The 22,500-nt window shown below is 43.1% G+C and overlaps 1 protein-coding gene and 1 long non-coding RNA gene across 7 annotated transcripts in view; one reads left to right on the plus strand and one right to left on the minus strand.

Annotated features, from left to right (window-relative positions):
- The window catches only part of LOC134445804 (ankyrin-1-like), a 114,801-nt gene that overhangs the window by 23,331 nt on the left and 68,970 nt on the right, over window positions 1-22,500 (plus strand). For 4 of the 6 annotated variants that reach the window (XM_063194895.1, XM_063194900.1, XM_063194896.1 and 1 more), the window contains 18 exons: window positions 1-96; window positions 832-1,017; window positions 1,547-1,645; window positions 2,079-2,177; window positions 2,703-2,801; window positions 3,546-3,743; window positions 5,130-5,228; window positions 6,129-6,227; window positions 7,059-7,157; window positions 9,370-9,567; window positions 10,592-10,690; window positions 13,248-13,349; window positions 16,168-16,365; window positions 18,047-18,145; window positions 18,565-18,663; window positions 19,495-19,593; window positions 20,226-20,318; window positions 20,597-20,669. The exon at window positions 1-96 is cut by the window's left edge and continues 3 nt beyond it. In XM_063194895.1, the coding sequence (XP_063050965.1) occupies window positions 1-96; window positions 832-1,017; window positions 1,547-1,645; window positions 2,079-2,177; window positions 2,703-2,801; window positions 3,546-3,743; window positions 5,130-5,228; window positions 6,129-6,227; window positions 7,059-7,157; window positions 9,370-9,567; window positions 10,592-10,690; window positions 13,248-13,349; window positions 16,168-16,365; window positions 18,047-18,145; window positions 18,565-18,663; window positions 19,495-19,593; window positions 20,226-20,318; window positions 20,597-20,669 (2,134 nt within the window). The remainder of the gene's footprint in view (window positions 97-831; window positions 1,018-1,546; window positions 1,646-2,078; window positions 2,178-2,702; window positions 2,802-3,545; window positions 3,744-5,129; window positions 5,229-6,128; window positions 6,228-7,058; window positions 7,158-9,369; window positions 9,568-10,591; window positions 10,691-13,247; window positions 13,350-16,167; window positions 16,366-18,046; window positions 18,146-18,564; window positions 18,664-19,494; window positions 19,594-20,225; window positions 20,319-20,596; window positions 20,670-22,500) is intronic. The other 2 variants (XM_063194897.1, XM_063194898.1) reach the window with 2 other exon arrangements.
- Window positions 15,725-15,992, minus strand: LOC134445263 (uncharacterized). The gene is made up of 2 exons (XR_010034212.1): window positions 15,911-15,992; window positions 15,725-15,821 (listed from the first exon to the last, which is right to left on the minus strand). It is a non-coding gene; the product is annotated as an uncharacterized LOC134445263 (long non-coding RNA).

Genomic DNA, 22,500 nt, shown 5'->3' on the forward strand with positions numbered 1-22,500 from the left:
GGCTTCACTCCGCTTTACATGGCTGCACAGGAGAACCATCTAGAGGTTGTGAAGTTTCTTCTCGAGAACGGCGCTAATCAGAGCATTCCAACTGAGGTAACGCGTTACACCTGAATCCCAACCATACCATAAACAGAGTCCTTAACAACTACCAGCTGTTCGTTATTCGTCATACTCACTTTAATTTTTCTCTGTTTGTCTCTTCCACTCTTTTTTTGTCCACAACTCTTGTCTGTTTTTGTGCATACGATATCCACTTGAGATTGCACAATAATCAGTATCTCTCATTAATCTCTCAAAATATACGATATCCTCTTAATGTATGGCTAACGGGACAACAAAAGGTAAACAGAGGTTATCTCAATGGACATTGAAATAACGTCAAAACAAAGCACCCAAACATCAAAAAAAACAACAACAATCCCTTTCCCCCCGTCTTATTCCCTTACCATGTTACACACACACACACACACACACACACGCACGCACGCACGCACGCACGCACGCACACACACACACACACACACACACTCACACACACATTAGGATGCGCGCACACACACACACACACACACACACACACACACACACACACACACACACACACACACACACACACACACACACACACACACACACACACACGCACGCACACACACACACACACACACACACACTCAAGCCTTCAATCAAAATACAATTTTCTAATATGGCAACATATTAGACAATAAAGCTTTATGAATCTTGAATCGTTGAATATTCAACTTTGATGAGTCAACATCCTGTCCGTCTTGTGTCATTCGGTCTCTGTTTCTCCCTCTTGTCCCGTAGGATGGCTTTACCCCTTTGGCCGTAGCTCTTCAGCAGGGTCATGAGAACGTGGTCGCTCTGCTCATCAACTACGGCACCAAGGGCAAGGTCCGCCTCCCCGCGCTACACATAGCCGCGCGCAACGACGACACCCGCACTGCCGCAGTGCTGCTGCAAAACGACCCCAACCCAGACGTGCTCAGCAAGGTACGTACCAGCACCGATGGGTCTTCCAGAATCTCTTAGAGCAACATGACCTATGACCTTTGGGGGATTGGGACCATAGAATTTGTATGTGCGTGTATGTGTGTGTGTGTGTGTGTGTGTGTGTGTGTGTGTGTGTGTGCGTGTGTGTGTGTTCGTATATGTATGTATATTTGCGCCCAACTGATTTTTATATACGGGTGGCTCCACTCTCTGTAACTTTGTATTCGTGTTTGTATATGTGAAGAGCTCTTTTCCAAAACGCTATATCCACCATTTTTGACTTTTTGCATTTTAATATTGGAATTGACTGTTAAGATGTCCTATCATCTATGTGTGAATTCTTGCCATTCAAATATTTTGAGAACATACTTTAAAACCTCTATAAAAATGCATTTTGCAATGCATTTCAATGCAATGTCCAATACAAAATTGTCAATTTCCCAACATTCTATTAAATGGATATATCTCATTTTGGAAAAGAGCTCTTCATGTGTTTGTAACATTACATGTTTCCCATGCTGCATTGCAGACAGGCTTCACGCCACTGCACATCGCTGCCCACTATGAGAACCTGAACGTGGCCCAACTTCTGCTCAACAGAGGAGCCGATGTCAACTTCACACCCAAGGTTCGATAAACACACTAGCACACCAGCTCACACACACACACTCACACACGTCACTTTTTTAACACTGGCTCCGTCTGCTGAAAGATCTTATTGGTAGCCGTGGCTCTGTTACCACCACCAGGAACTTCAGAAATGTTCAACTTCAATTGCAGCAATGGTTCCGTCAGCTCCAAATCACACCTCTCCACAAAGCACCAGTGCTCACACACATACTCTACACACACTAGCAACACTACCTATTTTAATGTTTAGACACATACTCTGTCAAAATTACTACTCACACACTGTAATTTTGTCAATGCTCGCACAAATACAACAAAATAGTCCAACATTCGTTTGATTCACTTGATTCTCAATTATTTTGAAAACATCAAAGTTCAGCTGGACAGTTGTAAAAAAAAATGTTTTTTTTTGTATGTTCTTCCTCTGACAGAATGGAATCACACCTCTCCACATAGCAGCGAGGAGAGGGAACGTTATCATGGTCAGACTGCTGCTTGACCGAGGAGCAACCATTGATGCCAAGACTAAAGTAAAAAACAGACTCCCCTTTTCACAACATACAGAAACCGTCCACAGGCACAGCCCCTCACTTTCAGTGTTTTCGCACAACTGCAGTTTTCAGTGATGTCATCACAAAACACCAACATTGTTGTGTTTTTTGACAACATCGTTGCTAATTAAGTTAGCAACTTACTTGGTTGCAATGTAATTTCCCATTGGAAACCTAGTAAGTTGCTAACTGGTTAGCAACGATGCTTTTGAGAAAGGGGGTCCAGATTTCCACTTTAGCTTTCAAACACATTCTAACCTACATATTGGAAGAGGTGTCCATCCTGGCTTCAACGAGTAAATAGACCTGCTTGTACCTAACTATGTAACACAAATTATTTTTACTAATTTGGCCATGTAAGACGATTGGTGAGCTCAAAAGTGATTGAGCAAATAGTTTGATCAAGTACCGGTATGTCATGGATTTCAAATCCACACAGCAGAGATTGACGGTTTCTTCAGAAGTGTCTAATATGTTCTCTTACATTTTTTTTTACCCTTATAGGACGAGTTGACGCCTCTACACTGTGCAGCAAGAAACGGCCACGTTCGCATCATCGAGATCCTCCTGGACCAAGGCGCACCCATTCAGGCAAAGACTAAAGTGAGTCGCAATAATCAGTCGAACTTGAAATTAACCAGCCAAATCAATTGATTCAAAAGCTTTGAATGTCATGATGGAGCCAAAGCAAACAAGGACACTATAATACAGCAATGTTTTTGGGCCATTTTAGCAAAGCCGACTTACTGTAGGCCTATGGCATGAAGTAATGATAATCAGGGCTCTAAATGAACTTTTTTCATCACCAGCCAAAATGGCTAGTAGATGTTAAGCTTACTAGCCAAACAGGCACTTACTAATGGGTCAAAGTGGCTAGTAAGTTTTCTTCTTTACTAGCCAAACTGAATTTTCACCAGCATTTGGCCGGTTGGCTGGTGTTAATTTAGAGCCCTGATGATAATAATGACAATACACAATACCTTGAAAAATTGAAAATGAAATACTTTTTTGACAAAAAAAACCCTAAAACAATTGTTACATTACATATAGTTACAACATAGTTGATATTCATAACAGTACTTATGAATCAATCAGAGGCGCATCTTGCCACCAGGCAAGGCAGGCAGCCGCTTGGGGCCCCCAAGCCTCTAGATAGTAAATAACAGCCCACACTTTACCACAGTAGTGATAGAGTTTGGTTCATATGTTCATTCTTTTGCATGTTACAATTGTAACAATTGTTAAAACAAAAATGATAATAATTCAGTCTCTCTCTCACACACTCTCTCCTCCTCCCTCTATATCTCTCTCACTCTCTTTCTTCCTCCCTCCCTCTCTCTCTCGTAGAACGGTTTGTCTCCCATCCACATGGCGGCCCAGGGAGACCACATGGACTGCGTGCGGCAGTTGCTCCAGTACAACGCTGAGATCGATGACATCACCCTGGACCACCTGACCCCCCTGCACGTGGCCGCCCACTGTGGCCACCACCGCATGACCAAGGTGCTTCTGGACAAGGGAGCCAAGCCCAACACACGAGCCCTGGTGAGAACTTATACCTCATACCTCATACCACACTCATACCTCATACCACACTCATACCTCATACCACACTCATACCTCTGCATGACCAAGGTGCTGCTGGACAAGGGAGCCAAGCCCAACACACAAGCACTCATAAACATAAACACTCATACCTCATACCTCATGACCAAGGTCCTCCTGGACAAATGAGCCAAGCCCAACACACAAGCCCCGGTGAGCACTCATACCTCATACCTCATACCACACTCATACCTCTGCATGACCAAGGTCCTCCTGGACAAATGAGCCAAGCCCAACACAGGAGCCCTGGTGAGCACTCATACCTCATACCTCATACCTCATACCACACTCATATTTTATTTGGCCTGCATCATGTTTTTGGCGATATTCAACGAAATCACTGACAGTTGCAGAATTATTTTATGGAATAATTTGGACAAAAATAAGCAGAATGATCCTGGTTTTCAACTTGCTCATCCATGCGACAAACCAGAAATTGTATGCGCTCATATCTGTGGGGAATTAGTACAATGATGAACACCATTGGGAGTGCAGTTTTGTGATGGGAGATTTAAAGGGACACTGTGCAGGAAATGGTCAAAAAAGGTACTGCATCTATTCTGCTCATTGAAACTGGGCTGCCTATTGCCAAATTTGATATTTACATGAAAGTTTACTAAGTAATAAACAAATATTTTCTAGTATGGTCCAAGTACAGTCATTTTTGCAGCTAAAAATGGCTATTTTTGGAAATTCAAAATGGCGGACCATGGAGAAGATCCCTCTTTTCATGTATGAAAAGTGCAATTTTTCCAGTCATAATGAATACTTAGAATTTGATGCTGGTGGTAAGTATTCATGAAAAAGGTAACATTAGTGAATGGGCAGCATGAATTCTGGAAATAAACAACTAAAAATCTCACACAGTGTCCCTTTAATCATTTTAGAAGATAGAAATTCTCAATGTGACAAATACCTCTGTATTTAACATTAAGTGTACTGCCCTACAAAGGCAAAGTGCAGTAACTACATAGTGTATTTTGTCAAAATTTAGTTTGTACTGAAAATGGTATTCAGAACACCTCCTTTATCTTGTGATATAGCCTTACGGTCCAAATGTGTCCCGTTTTAGAAATATTGCTAATTGTCTAATTCTCAGTCACTACAACCTAATACCAAGGCTTCGAAGGCATTTTTCTCCGGTTCAATGTTGCCGTAGTTACTGCACTTTGTCTTTGTAGGGCAGTGTAGGTTCCCCCAGAGTTGTTCCCTAATAGCAAATACCACACACTTTTACAGGCCCACAGCTATGGTCTCTACAAGGCTTTGTAACTACAGTATATATGCAATGCTGAATGTTGTTTGTGGTTGTGTTCTTATGTTTAGAACGGTTTCACACCCCTCCACATTGCCTGTAAGAAGAACCATATGCGAGTTATGGACCTGCTCCTTAAACAGGGAGCCTCACTAGAAGCGGTTACGGAGGTAAGAGACATGTACACCAGTTCAGATACACACTTCAATTATTGACACAAAAATAATTGTTGTTGGCCATCATATTGTAAAATAAACAAGAATGACTTACTGCAATGCATACCCATCCGCAAGTGTTTCGATTGCACGCATCATACAACAATAGTGTAGTAGCTAAATCACCTTGGGTTGTGTTTCTCGAAAACGTAGTTGCAAGCCGGTCAGCAACTTAGGCAGTTGCCAATGGCAAACTGCATTGCAACCAACAAAGTAGCTAATGTAGGTAGCAACTATGGTTTCGAGAAATACACCCCAGATCAACATTGCCATTTCTAATGTTGACATACTGTTTTGGTTTTTATAATTTGACTTTGAAGAAGAAGTCTGTCTCTTCTTTACACTGACATTGACTACAGCACATCCGTGAATAACTTGCACAATGTCTCAGCTGTAATTAACGCGTCAGCCACGGCTCAATGATTAGAGCGCTGGGCTTTAAAGGGGTAATCCGGTGTGAAATGGGTTACGTAGTGTTAACTAGTGATGCTGAGCAATAACTTTTGCCACATACCTCACCCTCATAGGTCCCCTGCAATCCGAAGTCAAGCGCTAGTTAGCCGATCAAATTAGCTATCCTTATAAACCTAGCATCACTAGTTAACACTACGTAACCCATTTCACACCGGTTTACCCCTTTAAATCAGAGGGTTGCAGGTTCAAATCTCGCAATTACCAGCACCCTCAGCAATGGCTGAAGTGCCCATGAGGCACATAACCCAACATTGAACCAGGGCCTGTAACCAAGTACCTGAACCTAAATAATTGTAAGTCGCTTTGGATGAAAGCATCAGCCAAGTGTAATGTAATGTAATGTAATGTCATGTAATGAATATACTTGTGTGTTCTGTCTAGTCTGGTTTGACCCCCCTGCACGTGGCCTCTTTCATGGGTCACCTGAACATTGTGAAGATTCTGCTGCAAAAGGGCGCCTCCCCCCACGCCTCCAATGTGGTGAGTCCATCCATTTAGCGTTTATCGATCCAAAGGGAGAGTGAGAAGGGAATGCTTCACTGGGTCACTCATCCAAGTCTAGAAAAAAAAAGTGTGCTCATGAAAAAAACGTCAAAGTTCAATACAGTAAATGCAAAAAAGCAACAACTTTTCCGGCACTCATTACAAAAGTTTAAAAGTCTTTATTAAACTCAGCTATACTTTAGTAAGGAGTGCCTCCAAAGATTGTTTTGCATTTATTGAACTTTGAAAGACCACAATCGCTTTTTCTTCAGCATGCTGATTTGCAGCGGTGTGTAAACTGAAAGCAGAAGTCCTATTAAGAATGTATACTACAGTTTGTACAAGACTACTAGTTCGATATACATAAATGCAACATGTAGTTGACATTCGTAACAGTACTTCTACTTTTACTTTGTACATCTCTGTAGTCAAACAATCTAGTAGGCCTACTGTTATGTTACTGTTAGGCCTACATAGTTGCAGCAGAGTTGACATCCATAACAGTGCTTCTACGTCTACTTTGTACATCTCTGTAGAACAAGTCAAGCAAACTAACAAGAGTGATTTGAAGCAAGACCATGATTACCACCAGCATGTCATCATCAGTGTCCGTCTTTCTTTTTCACCGTGACTTGTGTTTCTATTTACCCATCTCAATAACCTCTCTATTCCCCCCAACCCCTGATGATGCATACGTACACATAGGCTATATGCCCTCCAAAAATGATGGTGATTATGATACAAAATAAAGAAAATATAACCTATTTCTGCCTACTTTGACTTTCTTTGCTTTTAAAACACTTTTCTACTCACTGCATTCTGCTGTAGAAAGTGGAGACTCCTCTGCACATGGCTTCCCGGGCCGGTCATTGCGAAGTGGCGCAGTTCTTGTTAGAAAACGGAGCTCCAGTTGACGCTAAAGCTAAGGTGAGCTTCACGGCACACTTAGCTCAGATAAATACTCAAAGTTTCTTTTGTTTCAGACCTGCAAAAGTGGTCTTTTACCTGACAAGTTTTGACGGTGAAAGCTGCAATTAGGTGTTTTGATGATTGTGATGATTTAGGATTTAACCCACACATATCAGCAGAGACGCATCTTGTCACCAGGCTAGGGAGGTAGCTGCTTGGGACCCCCAAGTCCCTGGATGGTGAATAACAGCTCACACTTTGCTGCAATAGGCCCTATTGGCAAACATTCTTTCAAATATTCACTTCTTTGACATTTCGCTTGGGGCCCCAGCAGAAAATCGCCTCTGCATATCAGTGAGCTAAACTAGGATCTGGAACAGTAACATGTTATCTCTCTCTCTCTCTCTCTCTCTCTCTCTCTCTCTCTCTCTCTCTCTCTCTCTCTCTCTCTCTCTCTCTCTCTCTCTCTCTCTCTCTCTCTCTCGCCCCTATTTCGCCCCTCACGGTTCTGTCAATATTGAGTGCGCTCAAAATTGATCTAAAATTTGCATCGCAACGCATTTATGCAAGAAAGGTGCACACACACATGCAGTATCCTGCAGCAAGCATGTTCCTGGCAATAGACCAGGTTGTCTCTGGTGCAGGTCTGCTATTGTAGCTAGCCATTTGTAAGGTAGCATACATTTCTTTAAAGCTTTCTGTGACAGATCCTCACTTTTTCTAGAGAGGAGCTTCTAAAATGGTATACTCTACTTTTTCCCATGCTAAACAATGAGATGATGCTGTGTTTTTGTTCCTAGTTTGTGCTCACAAAGCTATTTCACTTGGGGTGAACTCTATGGGTCTTCTATGGCTCTCCATGGGTGAACACACATTCACACACTGCTTAAAACTGGGGAGCTTATCTGATGAACTTGGTCACCACCATATTACCTCAATTGACTCAGCTCCCTGGTGAGAGAGAGAGAGAGAGAGAGAGAGAGAGAGAGAGAGAGAGAGAGAGAGAGAGAGAGAGAGAGAGAGAGAGAGAGAGAGAGAGAAAATGTTTAGTCAGCATTGTTGGGAATACAAAATGAAAATGTCACGCTTCTTTTTATAGATCATTCATTGCAGTGGACCATGGGATGACTTGAGGTGAAATAACAAATAAAAGTTCAGTAAGCCTGGAATTGTTTCACCAGAAACAATGTACATTGTGCAATGAAAAACACTGTAGGTACAGTTGGCAGGTCTCTCTCTTCACAACTGCCAAGATTTGAGTTGCTAAATCTGAGAGGGATAGGCAGTGATGGTCAAATGAATTAAGGTGATGAAATGGGGGGATGGGTCCAAGAAACAGGAGGAACTGGAAACAATGTTTGGCTGCAATGTCTTCTGCAGGTCTGACAGGACTTGTCTTAGTGAACATATAAATGATTCAGCATTGCTGAATTAAAAAAATGAATCAAGTCGCTCTTGATATACTGCAAATCAACCTTGTGCAACTAATTGGACTGTAACTCACCCTAATAGGTCCCTATTGCTAATGTACACGTAGGTACAGTATCAGTGTGTGAGTAGATTTAAAGACTCAATTTACACTCCCTTCACAGTGGCTGAGAACAATATTCTCTGGTCTTCATCCATCTTAGTCAGAAGCAATGTCTGTCTAGCGTTGCGCGCCATCCTACCTACTTACACCAAAAGATTGGCTCCACTGCTAAATGAAATGGTAGTATTATGGGATGGTCAGGACCAGGCTAATGTTTGTCTCCTTGGCAATATAATTAGTAATTTAGTTGGCCCCTGTGTTTCACCTGTGTGCCTGCTGACAGCAACATTCCCTTGAAACTTTGCCCAAAAAGATGCCCCGTGTATTGTCCTCTTTACCTTTACAGCATTTTGCTTTTGCATTTTGCTAACCCTCCGGGGTGGTGTTGGCTCAGGTGGTAGAGGAGCCTGTTCGACAATCCAAAGGGTTGCAGGTTTGAGACACGCTCTACCTGACACCATCGATGTGTCCTTGAGCAACATACTTAACCCCAAGTTGCTCCTGGTGGCAGGGCGGTACCCTGCGTGGCAGCCACCGACACCAGTGTGTGAATGTGAATGTGAGTGTGAATGGGTAAATGTGAGGCATACAATGAACAGTAAAACACTTTGAGTACTCGGAGGAGTGGAAAGGCGTACCGTACTTGTATACTGTATAAATGCAGTCCATTTACCATTTGTCCCATATCGTGTTGTTTAGGACGACCAGACTCCGCTTCACTGCGCGTCTCGAATGGGCCAGGAGAACCTGGTGAAGCTGCTACTGGACCACAAAGCCAACCCCAACTCCAGCACCACGGCTGGCCACACCCCCCTGCACATTGCCGCGCGGGAGGGACACACGGAAGCCGCACTAATACTGCTGGACATGAACGCACAGCAGACCAAGATGACCAAGGTACAGTACATGCGGCCGCACGCACCTAAGTACGAACATACGAACAAACGTACGCACACATGCACAAATGCACACGCACGCACACACACATATCCATAGGCTAGCTCAGACACAACACAACATGCCTGTGATGATGCACCAAATTTTGAACAAGCTGGACATTGGCCAAATCGTGACCAATGAAAAAAACGTATGTATGTTTTTAGAATTTGGAAGGAAGAAAGTATCAGGAGGACAGGAGGGCGAAATATCACTTCAAATAAATTCTGGAGCAGAGTGTGTGAAATCTTCTTATTTTCTTTGATGTTTTTAGAATGTTGATCATGACTCTGGAATTAAAGTTGATTGATTGATTGACTGACAGTGACAAATTCATCTGTTGGTTAATTTACACTTGTCTCTTGATTTTCCCCTCCATCCTCCTGTTTCCCTCCTGCTCTGCTCCTGTCCTGTACTGCAGAATGGCTTCACTCCCCTCCAATGAAATAAGTTTAAAGAGTTAACTTAAAGACGACATCAGTAGAGTTTATAGCGGCATAAGGTCAACAACGGTGATAACACATATTTACATATCTCTTGATTCCCCCTCCATCTTCCTGTTCTCCTGTTCCTCTCCACTGCAGAAGGGCTTCACTCCGCTCCAATGAAATAAGTTTAAAGAGTTAAAGAGGACATAAGTAGAGATGGTGATAACACATGTCTACATATCTCTTGATTCCCCCTCCATCTCTCCTGTTCACCTGTTCCTCTCCACTGCAGAATGGCTTCACTCCCCTCCAATGAAATAAGTTTAAAGAGTTAAAAATCAGGATCCGGTGCATCTCTAATATCTACATATCTCTTGATTCCCCCTCCATCTCTCCTGTTCTCCTGTTCCTCTCCACTGCAGAAGGGCTTCACTCCCCTCCAATGAAATAAGTTTAAAGAGTTAAAGAGGACATAAGTAGAGATGGTGATAACACATATTTACATATCTCTTGATTCCCCCTCCATCTTCCTGTTCTCCTGTTCCTCTCCACTGCAGAAGGGCTTCACTCCGCTCCATGTGGCGTCTAAATATGGCAAGCTGGATGTGGCCCAGCTCCTGCTAGACAGAGGAGCCAATCCCAACGCTGCTGGCAAGGTAGGCTTGCGTTTATGTGTGTGTGTGTGTGTGTGTGTGTGTGTGTGTGTGTGTGTGTCTATGTGTGTGTGTGTGTGTGTGTGTGTGTGTGTGTGTGGTGTGTGTGTGTGTGTGTGTGTGTGTGTGTGTGTGTGTGTGTGTGTGTGTGTGTGTGTGTGTGTGTGTGTGTGTGAGATTGAGATTGAGATTGAGATTGAGTGAAGAAGATTGTGTGTGTGTGTGTGTGTGTGTGTGTGTGTGTGTGTGTGTGTGTGTGTGTGTGTGTGTGTGTGTGTGTGTGTGTTGTGTGTGTGTGTGTGTGTGTGTGTGTGTGTGTGTGTGCGTGCGTGCGTGCGTAATGTGTGTGTGCGAGCGTGCGTGCGTGTTACAGAGAGTGAGATTGAGTGAAGAAGATTGTGTGTGTGCGTGTGTGTGTGAAGCAGGCTTGTACGAAATACCGAATTCGATGAATTTGAATTCAAAGTAATGCCATAATACGAACACTAGGTGGTGACATTACCTTGAATTTCTTTAAATTTAAGCTACACCACCCATTGAGAGTACATAGAACACCACCACCTAGTGTTCATATTATGGCATTACTTTGAATTCAAATTCATCCAATTCGGAATTTCGTACAAGCCTGGTGTGAAGTGTGTGTTCTTCTTTGTGCGTCCTACAGCACAATGGACTGACGCCACTGCACTGTAGATATTTATACTGTACATATTTACACAGCAATACTTGTATTGTGTAGTTATGTAGTGTAGTATGAACATGGTTTTGAGTCGCTGTTGTTCTTTTTTGTGTGTTCCACAGCAGAATGGACTGACTCCTCTTAACTGTAGATATTTGTATTACTATTTTACATATTTATATTTAACTTATATATCTGATATTGTACGATACATACAGTATATTTTGTAGAAGTGTAGTAATGTATGGGAGTAATATATTGAAGTAATTTGTGATCGTGAGTGTGAGTTGCCGTTCTTATTTGCAGAATGAACGGACTCCACTCAACTGTGCATATTTGCATTGGACACATTTATATTTAATTCATATATTCTATACTGTACGATACTTATATTATGTAGTAGTATAGCAATGTATAGGCTTGGCTTTGAGTCGCTGTTCTTCTTTGTGCGTCCTACAGCACAATGGACTGACTCCACTGCACTGTAGATATTTATAGTATAGTATAGTATAGTATAGTATAGTATAGTATAGTATAGTATAGTATAGTATAGTATAGTATAGTATAGTATAGTATAGTATAGTATGCCCTTTATTATCCCGCCATGGGGAAATTCATTTGTTGCAGCAGTAACATACAGATTGTGCAAAAAAACAGCAGACAGCCTACATACAACACAGGACCAGGAGGTTAAAAAGTATATTATATAAGATAGCCTAGATAAAATAGAGATGTTAAAGAAAATAGAAATATCTTTGTTAAAAACAACAAGTACACTAGAAAAAGTGAAAGTGCATTTGTAAAAAGTGCATTAGCAGCTTCATAAGAAAGAGGAGAGGGGGCTAGAACAATAATAACTAAGTAAGTCAATAAGTTAAAAAGTTAAAAAGACCATCTCTACCATATAATATTGTGCATATTTACACTGCAATACTTATATTGGGGCAGCCGTGGCTCAGTGGTCAGAGCGCTGGCTTTTAGATCAGAGGGTTGTAGGTTCAAATCCCACCCTTATCAGCACCATCATCCATGGCTAAAGTGCCTTTGAGCAAGGCACCTATTACCCAACATTGCTCCAGGGACTGTAACCAATACCCTGTACCTAAATATCTGTAAGTCGCTTTGGATAAAAACGTCAGCTAAATGTAATGTAATGTAATATTGTGTAGTAGTGTAGTAATGCACCAGTATGAGCTTGGTTGTGGTTCGCTCTTCTTATTATTTATTCTTATTATTCGCTCTTCTTATATTTGAATACTATACTGTATCGTGTAGTATTGTTGGAAATGCATGGGCTTGGTTGTGAGTCGCCGTTGTTCTTCTTTGTGCGTCCTACAGCACAATGGACTGACGCCACTGCACTGTAGATCAGGCTTGTACGAAATTCCGAATGGAAAGAATTTCAATTCAACATAATGCCATAATACGAACACTAGGTGGTGCCATTACCTTGAATTTCTTTGAATTTAAGCTACACCACCCATTGAAAGTACATACAACACCACCACCTAGTGTTCGTATTATGGCATTATTTTGAATTGAAATTCTTTCCATTCAGAATTTCGTACAAGACTGCACTGTAGATATTTATACTGTTCATATTTATACAGCAATACTTACATTGTGTAGGAGTGTAGTCTTGTATTTACATGTATATTGTGTATACATGTACTTATATTGTGATACTTACCTATTTTGTGTAGTAGTGTAGTAATGTATGAGTATGTATGTATGAGGTTGTGAGTTGTTGTTCTTGTTCTTTGTGCGCCCTACAGCAGAATGGACTGACCCCGCTGCACTGTAGATATTTATATTGTAGTATTGTGTTAATGTATGGGCTTGGTTGTGAGTCGCTTTTCTTCTTGTTTGTGCGCCCTACAGCAGAATGGACTGACCCCGCTGCACGTGGCCGTGCATCACAACAACTTGGACGTGGTCAACCTGCTGGTTAGTAAGGGAGGATCCCCTCACAGCGCTGCAAGGGTATGCACAGGTGTACACACCGCACACTGCCCGTCCCGCCCCGTCCCGCCCTGTACCGTCCCGCCCTGTACCGTACCCGTACCGTCTCGTGTCGTGACCCCCTCCTCCACCCCCACCCCCCATCCCCCACCCCCATTGAGGATGTACTGTAATGTACTGTACTTTCATGTGCGGGTCATACCTGTATTACACTGTGCACGCACACCGTTTATACACGTACACGTACAGGTACACATGGAGTATGTACTGTGAACACACACACACACACACACATGTACGCACTCACGCACATAGGCATGCATGCACGCACACACGCACACGCATGCACACGCGCAGGCACACACACACACACACACACACACACACACACACGCGCGCGCGCGCGAACACAGGCACACACTCACACACTCACATAAATGATAATAGAACAAGATACCGTACATTAGATAGCATCTCATTAGCAGCCTGGTACCTCAGACAACATTTTGCAAACCTGCGTTCACAGTAGTCTGATCTTTAGAACCTCCTGTGGACTATTTTTTTATCATTCAAATGAACTCTCAGGTAAGTATTGGGAGGTTTTGTAAAAACGTACTCAATTAGCATAAAGTAGTGATAGAGTTACTTATTGATCCCAAGGGATTAAGGAATATTAATAAGGCAACAAATAAGCCAACACTGATAGCACTCTCTATCCTGTATCCAGTAATGGACTAGGTCCGGAACGTCTGTTGCTCCAGTTTTAGCCTCTAACTACTGTTGTAAATTTTCGGCTACAATTTTTCACACAAGCCTTGCGTGCGCCACTTTGATTTTGAATGCAGAACACCAACACTAACCTCCATGTCAAAAAAGGTAGAGGGCTGGAGGGCTGCGGCGTTCAAGTGGTAAAACTGGTGGTGGTTTGAAGGTGCTCTTTGGCCAAGACGTAGAAAATATTTTAAAAAAGGCAGGACGCCAAGGCACTCTTCTTAGATAAAACCGCTTTATTATAAGGCTAGTTCATGTTAGAACTTAAAAAATTAAAAATACTGCCACTGCCAACATGTTTCGGCTGCTACAGCGCCTTCATCAGGGAACAAGGTGAATCAAACAGTGTAGCACACAAGAGTCTCAAACACACTAATCAATCAGCTGATTGACTCAAGGTGACGTAGGCGGAGTCTGCTCCTGCAGAGCTGCAAGGTACATACAAACAACCACAACAATAGAAAGCTGCCAGTGGCAGTCTTAAAAATGTTAAATACATACTAACCTCCATGTCGTCAGCAAACAGACCATCTACATACATACATACATACATACATACATACATACATACATACATACATACATACATACATACATACATACAGCACAAGCATTCAGAAGATAATCAAGCACAACTCAAACACCACGCTCTGACCTCTGGTTCTATCTTTTTTTTTGTGCAAAATGGTACACTCCACTACACCTTGCTACACTGTAAAAAAACACAGTGTGAATTCAACACTTAGAGAGTTGATTTAAGAAATTCTAGAGTGTATTTGGTTCCAGAGTACTCTCTCAGTTGTTACTATCCCATTTTTGGAAAGAAGCTTATTTTACACCTCCCCCTGAGTTAAATAGTAGGGTTTTACCGTTCTCCTGTACTTTCGACCGTTCTCTGGGTATGGCAGTGCAAATTTTACCTCCAGGCTACCATTGAGTCCTATGAGACCAGCTGGCGGCTAACTGGTCTCATAGGACTCAATGTTAGCTGCTAGCTTGGAGGTAGAATTTGCACTGCCATACCCAGAGAACGGTCGAAAGTACAGGAGAACGGTAAAACCCTACTATTTAACTCAAGGGGAGGTGTAAAATAAGCTTCTTTCCAAAAATGGGACAGTATCACTTCAAGTCCACACATGCACTGGTGAGAGACAGGCACACACATTTATAATATTCACAAGACTCAACAGATTCATAAGTCAAAACACATTCAGACAGACACACAATCCGAGGACATGCAAAGTAACACAAAGACAAACATCACACACAGGCCCGGCTCCACATCAGCAAACCATCCAAAAAACATCCAAAGGCACACACACAAACTGATGAACTAAGATCAATCACTCACAATAGATTCCCATATGCCAACACTAACCAATCACGCTCTCTCTCTGTCTCTTCTCTGGTTCTTTTCTGTGTGCATTACAGAGTGGTTACACCCCGCTGCACACCGCCAGCAAGCAGACCATCTGCAAACATACAAAGCAGACACACACACAAGCACACACATTGATAAGATTCATAAGACAACACACATTTAGAGGACACAAAAAGTTAATCAAGAGAAACCAACCTCTCTCTCTCTCTCTCTCTCTCTCTCTCTCTCTCTCTCTCTCTCTCTCTCTCTCTCTCTCTCTCTCTCTCTCTCTCTCTTCTCCTGTGTGCGCATAACAGAACAGCTGCACCCTGCTGCACATCAACACAGACACTCAGACAGACCTAGCCTGGGAACTCCCATACTGCCTTTAGTTCTACACAATCGTTTCTCACTTGTGATTAGGTCTGGTGTTAACCAGGCAAAGACAGACCCACTCATGGATGTAATATTCACAGAATTCATAAGATTCATAAGTCAACACACATTCAGACAGACACAAAAAAGTAAACCCAAGAGAAACCAACCACGCTCTCTCTCTCTCTCTCTTTCTCTCTCTCTCTCTCTCTCTCTCTCTCTCTCTCTCTCTCTCCTCTCTCTCTCTCTCTCTCTCTCTCTCTCTCTCTCTCTCTCTCTCTCTCTCTCTCTCTCTCTCTCTTCTGCGGTACCTCTGTGTGTGTGCATTAACAGAACGGCTACACCCCGTTGCACATCGCCAGCAAGCAGAACCAGGTGGAGGTGGCGAGCAGCCTGCTGCAGTGCGGGGCGTCGGCCAACGCGGAGTCCCTGCAGGGGGTCACGCCCCTCCACCTGGCCTCCCAGGAGGGCAGCCCCGACATGGTCAACCTACTGATCGCCAAACAGGCCAACGTCAACCTGGGGAATAAGGTGAACACACACACACACACACACACACACACACACACACACACACACACACACACACACACACACACACACACACACACACACACACACACACACACACACACACACACTGCAGCCCTGACATGGTCAACCTGCTGATCGCTTAACAGGCCAACGTCAACCTGGGCAACAAGGTGAGGATACACGTGTACACCGACATACACACACACACACACACACACACACACACTCGCGCGCACACACACACGCACACACACACACACACACACACCACACACACACACACACACACACACACACACCACACACACACACACACACACACACACACACACACACACACACACACACACTCACACACACACACACACACACACACTACAGCCTGGTCATGGTCAACCTGCTGATCGCCAAACAGGCCAATGTCAACCTGGGGAATAAGGTGAGGATGAACACATCCTACAGGTGCATATAGCATGCTAAGAGCACAGATACTGTACATGCACAAACATAGACAGACATACTGTACACACACACACACATGCACACACACACACACACACACACACACACACACACACACACACACACACACACACACACACACACACACACACACACACACACACACACTCGTGCGCGCGCGCACACACACACACCTACACTCAGACACACAATAGCCCGGGCATGGGCAACCTGCTAAACTCCAAACAGGCACACACTACAGACACACACACACACACACACACACACACACACACACACACACACACACACACACACACACACACACACACACACACACACACACACACACACACACACACACACACACACACACAGGATTGATAGATGCGTGCAACACAGATCTACACACACACACACACACACACACATGCACGCACGCATGCATGCGTCACATACGCATGCATTTGTACACACACACACACACACACACACACACACACACACACACACACACACACACACACACACACACACACACACACACACACACACACACACACACACACACACACACACACACACACACACACACACACGTGTACACACACTTTAACTAATTTATTTGTGCTTGCCATTCATAAAAAGCATATATGTTACAAATACAGCATTGCTAATGCATGATCCGCCATTTTGAATCTAAGAGGAGATTTAAGGACACGTACACACCAGGTCCTGCGCACACACACGCACACACAGACTCAATATCTGTGTCTCTACTGTGCCTACATTTGGCAGAGGACTTGTGCCTTGGCATGATACAGTATGGTAGATGCTCAGAAAGACAGGGGTTTACAAACATGACAAATTAGCATAACCTCCTACACAAATTCCATTTCAAAAGAGACTAGGCTTCTGTTTTGGCTCCCCGCTCTTAACTTGTATTTTTATGTATGTGTGTATTTTTATGTGTGACATTTTAGCATTTATAGTGTACAGTACTGTATATGCTTGACACATTTCTGTCTCTTTTAAAATGTGTAGCCCCTTAACACACTATGTTCCAACCAGTCTACTACCATAGTACTACACCACTATGACAGTGCACAGGGCCTTTAGTAATACATTACGGCTTGGTGGTCATTGTCATTCTGATAAAAGCTAATTTATAACATGGGGCAGTGTCTTAAAGGGTTATTTGTGTGTGTCTGTACAGAGTGGCCTGACCCCGCTGCACCTGGTGGCACAAGAGGGGCATGTGGGCATCGCAGACATCCTGGTGAACCAGGGAGCCTCTGTCTACGCCGCCACAAGGGTACGCTGACCTCTGCCCTGTATCTCGGTCCTCCCTGTGTCTCTTTCTGTCTCTCTCTATGTACCTGTACCCTCTCTATCTCTCTGTACCACACACACACACACACATACACACACACACACACACACACACACACACACACACACACACACACACACACACACACACACACACACACACACACACACACACACACACTTTCTCTCTCTCTCTCTCTCTCTCTCTCTCTCTCTCACTCACTCACTCTCACTTTCAGTCTGTCTCTGTTGCCATCCCTGTCCTTGTCTCTATGTCTGTCCCTGTCTCTTTGTCCCTCTCTCCATCTCTACTCTGTATATACACGTGTCTGTGTTTTTTCTCTCTCTCAAAATGCACACACCGTGTGTGTGACGCTGCTTTTATACCTGCTCTCTCATTAGATGGGCTACACCCCTCTCCACGTCGGCTGCCATTACGGTAACATCAAGATGGTGAAGTTCCTCCTCACACAACAGGCCAACGTCAACAGCAAAACCAGAGTAAGTGCAGTATCCATGCAGCACATGGTATTGGGACGCTGCTACTGTACGCTGCTAGTTGTTGTGCAGGTTAGGGCTGCTAAACCTGTCTTTACCGTAGTACTGAATACAAACTACATCTCTAGCAACATTGGCCGTTTCACAAACACTGTTTGGTTTGGCCAGAGAAGGACTCGGTCAGAGAGAGTAGAGAGAGAGAGGTTCCATTGGCCCATTGTTTCCGGGTTCTACTGTTGCAAGGGGGAGGGGGGGAATCCCCCTTTAGGCAGACCTAAGGACTGTTCTATTCAATGCTAGGAGTATTATGACACGTCCCTTTAGGCAGACCGGAACCTGGTCACGTTAGGTGCCCATAGAAACCTATTATGTTGGCATATCTCTATATACTTAAAGAATCTCTGGACTCGGTGTTGCCAGATTGGGCGATATCTGTCACATCTGGGAACCCTGGAGAAGGTTTTGCAGCCATACATGTCTATGATGATGGTGATTCAAAATGGTGGATTTGCAATAATTAATGACAACTTAGAAAGTGAATGGTGGTAATATTCATGAAAAAAGATGTCATTTGTGAATGGGCAGCATACATACTGGAAATAAACTAAGCAATACGCATTCTGAATGGTAATGACATTGTGAAAGTTTGAACAAAGTCTACTTTAGTTTCCCAGCCGTTGCTGGGCCCTTTGCCATTTTGTTCTGTTACTGCATATTCAGTAAAAAAAAAGACCGAAAAAAGTGCTGCATCATTGAACGTTATGCTTCAGAGAAGAAAAAAAATGACTGAGTCATGCTTATCATTAATTTCTGTTTGGTGCTGTGCTGTTGCAGTTGGGCTACACGCCGCTTCACCAGGCGGCTCAGCAAGGACACACTGACATCGTCACCCTGCTGCTGAAGCACGGGGCTCAGCCCAACGAGGTCACCACGGTAACTAAACACAACACACACACACTCAGATCTGGGTGGGGGCAGATCTTATATACATATAAAGAAATGTGTACATGTAGTTTATATATAGTAAAACTACACTACAGGCCCTACCGTGGCTGATATGGTAGGGCACACGTTTACCACTCGGCCGGTCCGGGTTTGATTCCCGGTCCGGGTCCTTCGCCGGTCCTTCCCCATCTCTCTCCCAGCTCACTTCCTGTCTCTCCTTCTCTATCCTATCACAAAAATCAAATAAAGGCTGAAAAAAAACTACACTACACAGAAAAAGCATTACACTTAGCAGACACTTTTATCCAAGACGGCTTTATTTAACATTATTTGAGCAATGTGGGGTTAGGAGCCTTGCTCAATGACACTTAAGCCATCGATGGGGGTGAAGGGAGAGGTAGGGGTGGGATTCGAACCTGCAACCCTCTGATCTTAAGACCACCTAGAGACCACCATTGGCCTACAGCTGCCTATAACTTCCTATCAACTTTGTATCCTCTTTTGATCTCTTCTCCTCTCCTCTCCTCTCCTCTCCTCTCCTCTCCTCTCCTCTCCTCTCCTCTCCTCTTCCCCCTCTCCTCTCCTGACCTCTCCACTTCCCCCTCTCCTCTGTTCCACAGCATGGCACCTCTGCTCTGGCCATTGCCAAGCGACTTGGCTACATCTCAGTCATCGATGTGCTCAAGCTGGTCACCGAGGAGACCACCACCATGGTAAGCAGCGTCGACATTCACACTCTGCAACTCATCAGATATTTTGTGACATGTTTCCCATTTCCAAAGCTACAAAGTTGCCATGAATGTGTAGAATTTAATGCATGTCTGTGGTCTTGCATTGCATCACAGTCGAAAAGCATACCTTGTGCCATGACTTATGTCTATGTCTATCTATTTAGCTTTATTTCTGTTATTACTTAATTTCTGTACAAGACATTACACAACAATACTCTGTCTTATCTACTTTGACTCTCTCCCCACTTTTCTTCCTGAAGACAACTACAGAGAAGCATCGCATGAGCTTCCCCGAGACTGTCGATGAGATCCTAGACGTATCAGAGGATGAAGGTAATTGAAATTAGCCATCTATCTCCTACTCATTACCCATTCATTTACTGTTCTTATGTGTTTCTGTGCTGGGCTCTTGTCCTTGTACATGACTTGAGAACAAAACGAAGATGTGAATGTAAAAGGTCAATAATTTGAATGTATGACTATGCACAGAAAAGGTGAATAACTTTAAAACATGGAATGGAATATACTTGCTGTTCATGAAGCACATCTGCATACGCATTGGAGCTGACACAGCGTATCCTGCATTTGCTTGGTGGTGCATCAGTCAGGCATGTCAGCAAAAAAAATAAAATAAAATATATATATTTTAAAAAGTGATGCGTATGAGATGTCACAGCCTTGGGCAATTGTGCAAGCATGGAGACAAGAGGTCATACTGGCAAGAGACATAGAGACACAGAGAGGTTTCTGATGTCTGGTTTCTGTTGTCTATCCTCAAGCAGAGGCCTCCAGTGCCACAGGCTATTCTGCCCTACAATTTCAGAACGCAGTATAATTCAAAATGGCAAACTGAGAAAAAAGGCTTTAAAGTTTCCTTTCTGTCCACGCGACTGTGTTGGAGGTAAAGTGGTGATGACACTTCCATATAATACTTTTTTATGGTGAAAATTTATGCACACAAGAAAAAACCAAAAAAAAAAAAACCATTCTCATTACTTTTTAGCTGAAAAATCATTATACTGCGCTCTGTTGTGGTATTACTGTCTACACCAAAACCACGATGTCAATGGAGAAGTGCAGTATAATTCGCATTATACTGCGTTCTTGGCTAGTACGACGTAACCTCCTAAAACCAAAAAGCGCAGTATAATCAGTTTTTTGCGTTTTTTTCCGAAACGGGACCAAGTTGGGCCAAAACATTTTAACACAAGAAAAAGAAGGTATTTTAAAGCCAATTTCCGGTCTAAACCCATTTTCGACCATTTTCAAGATACTGCGTTCTGATATTGTAGGGCAGAATTGCCCATTGTGATTCCCACAGAACACGTCTGTTCATGACACTGGTTCTGTACTATATGCACCGGACAAACAGCAAACATATTCCAGGAATCTACAGATATACTGTATAGTATTACTGAGTAGAGGTTTATCAAGTGGAGGTAGAAGTAAAGATGATATAAGCACCCTAGTGCTGGTACATGATATTGCACACACACACACAAAAATACTGTGGAACTTCAACACTTAGAGGGTATGCTAGGACTCAAGTACCCAAGTGTTTGAATTAACACTGCAGTTTTTGCTGTGTAGTTGTCACATCAGTTATTATAGTAATGTAATGAGGAATCCACCTGATTAGGGTTTTTGGTTACACTTTACTCTTCGTCGGCGTCATCTGTATGCTATGACAGTGTCATAATAGTGTCACTTTATGGTCTTGAAATGTTGACATTGTCAGGGTTGTCTTTACTATAACCGAATATCACTTAATGGCAATGACATGTTTGTGAGATGGAGATAATGTTAAAGGTACACTGTGCAGGAAATGGTCAAAAAGGGTACTGCAACTATGTTGCTCATTGAAACTGGGCAGCCTATTGCCAAATTTGATCTTTACATGAAAGTTTACTAAGTAATAAACAAATATGGTTTAGTATGGTCCAAGTAGAGTAATTTTTGCAGCTAAAAATGGCTATTTTTGGAAATTCAAAATGGCGGACCATGGGGAAGATCCCCCCTTTCACGTAGGCCTATGAAAAGTGCAATTTTCTCAATCATAATGAATACTTAGAATTTGATGGTGGTGATAAGTATTCATGAAAAAGGTAACATTAGTGAATGGGCAGCATGAATTCTGGAAATAAACAACTAAACATCTCACACA

This window comes from Engraulis encrasicolus, chromosome 3 (assembly GCF_034702125.1).
Source record: "Engraulis encrasicolus isolate BLACKSEA-1 chromosome 3, IST_EnEncr_1.0, whole genome shotgun sequence".
NCBI lineage: Eukaryota > Metazoa > Chordata > Actinopteri > Clupeiformes > Engraulidae > Engraulis > Engraulis encrasicolus.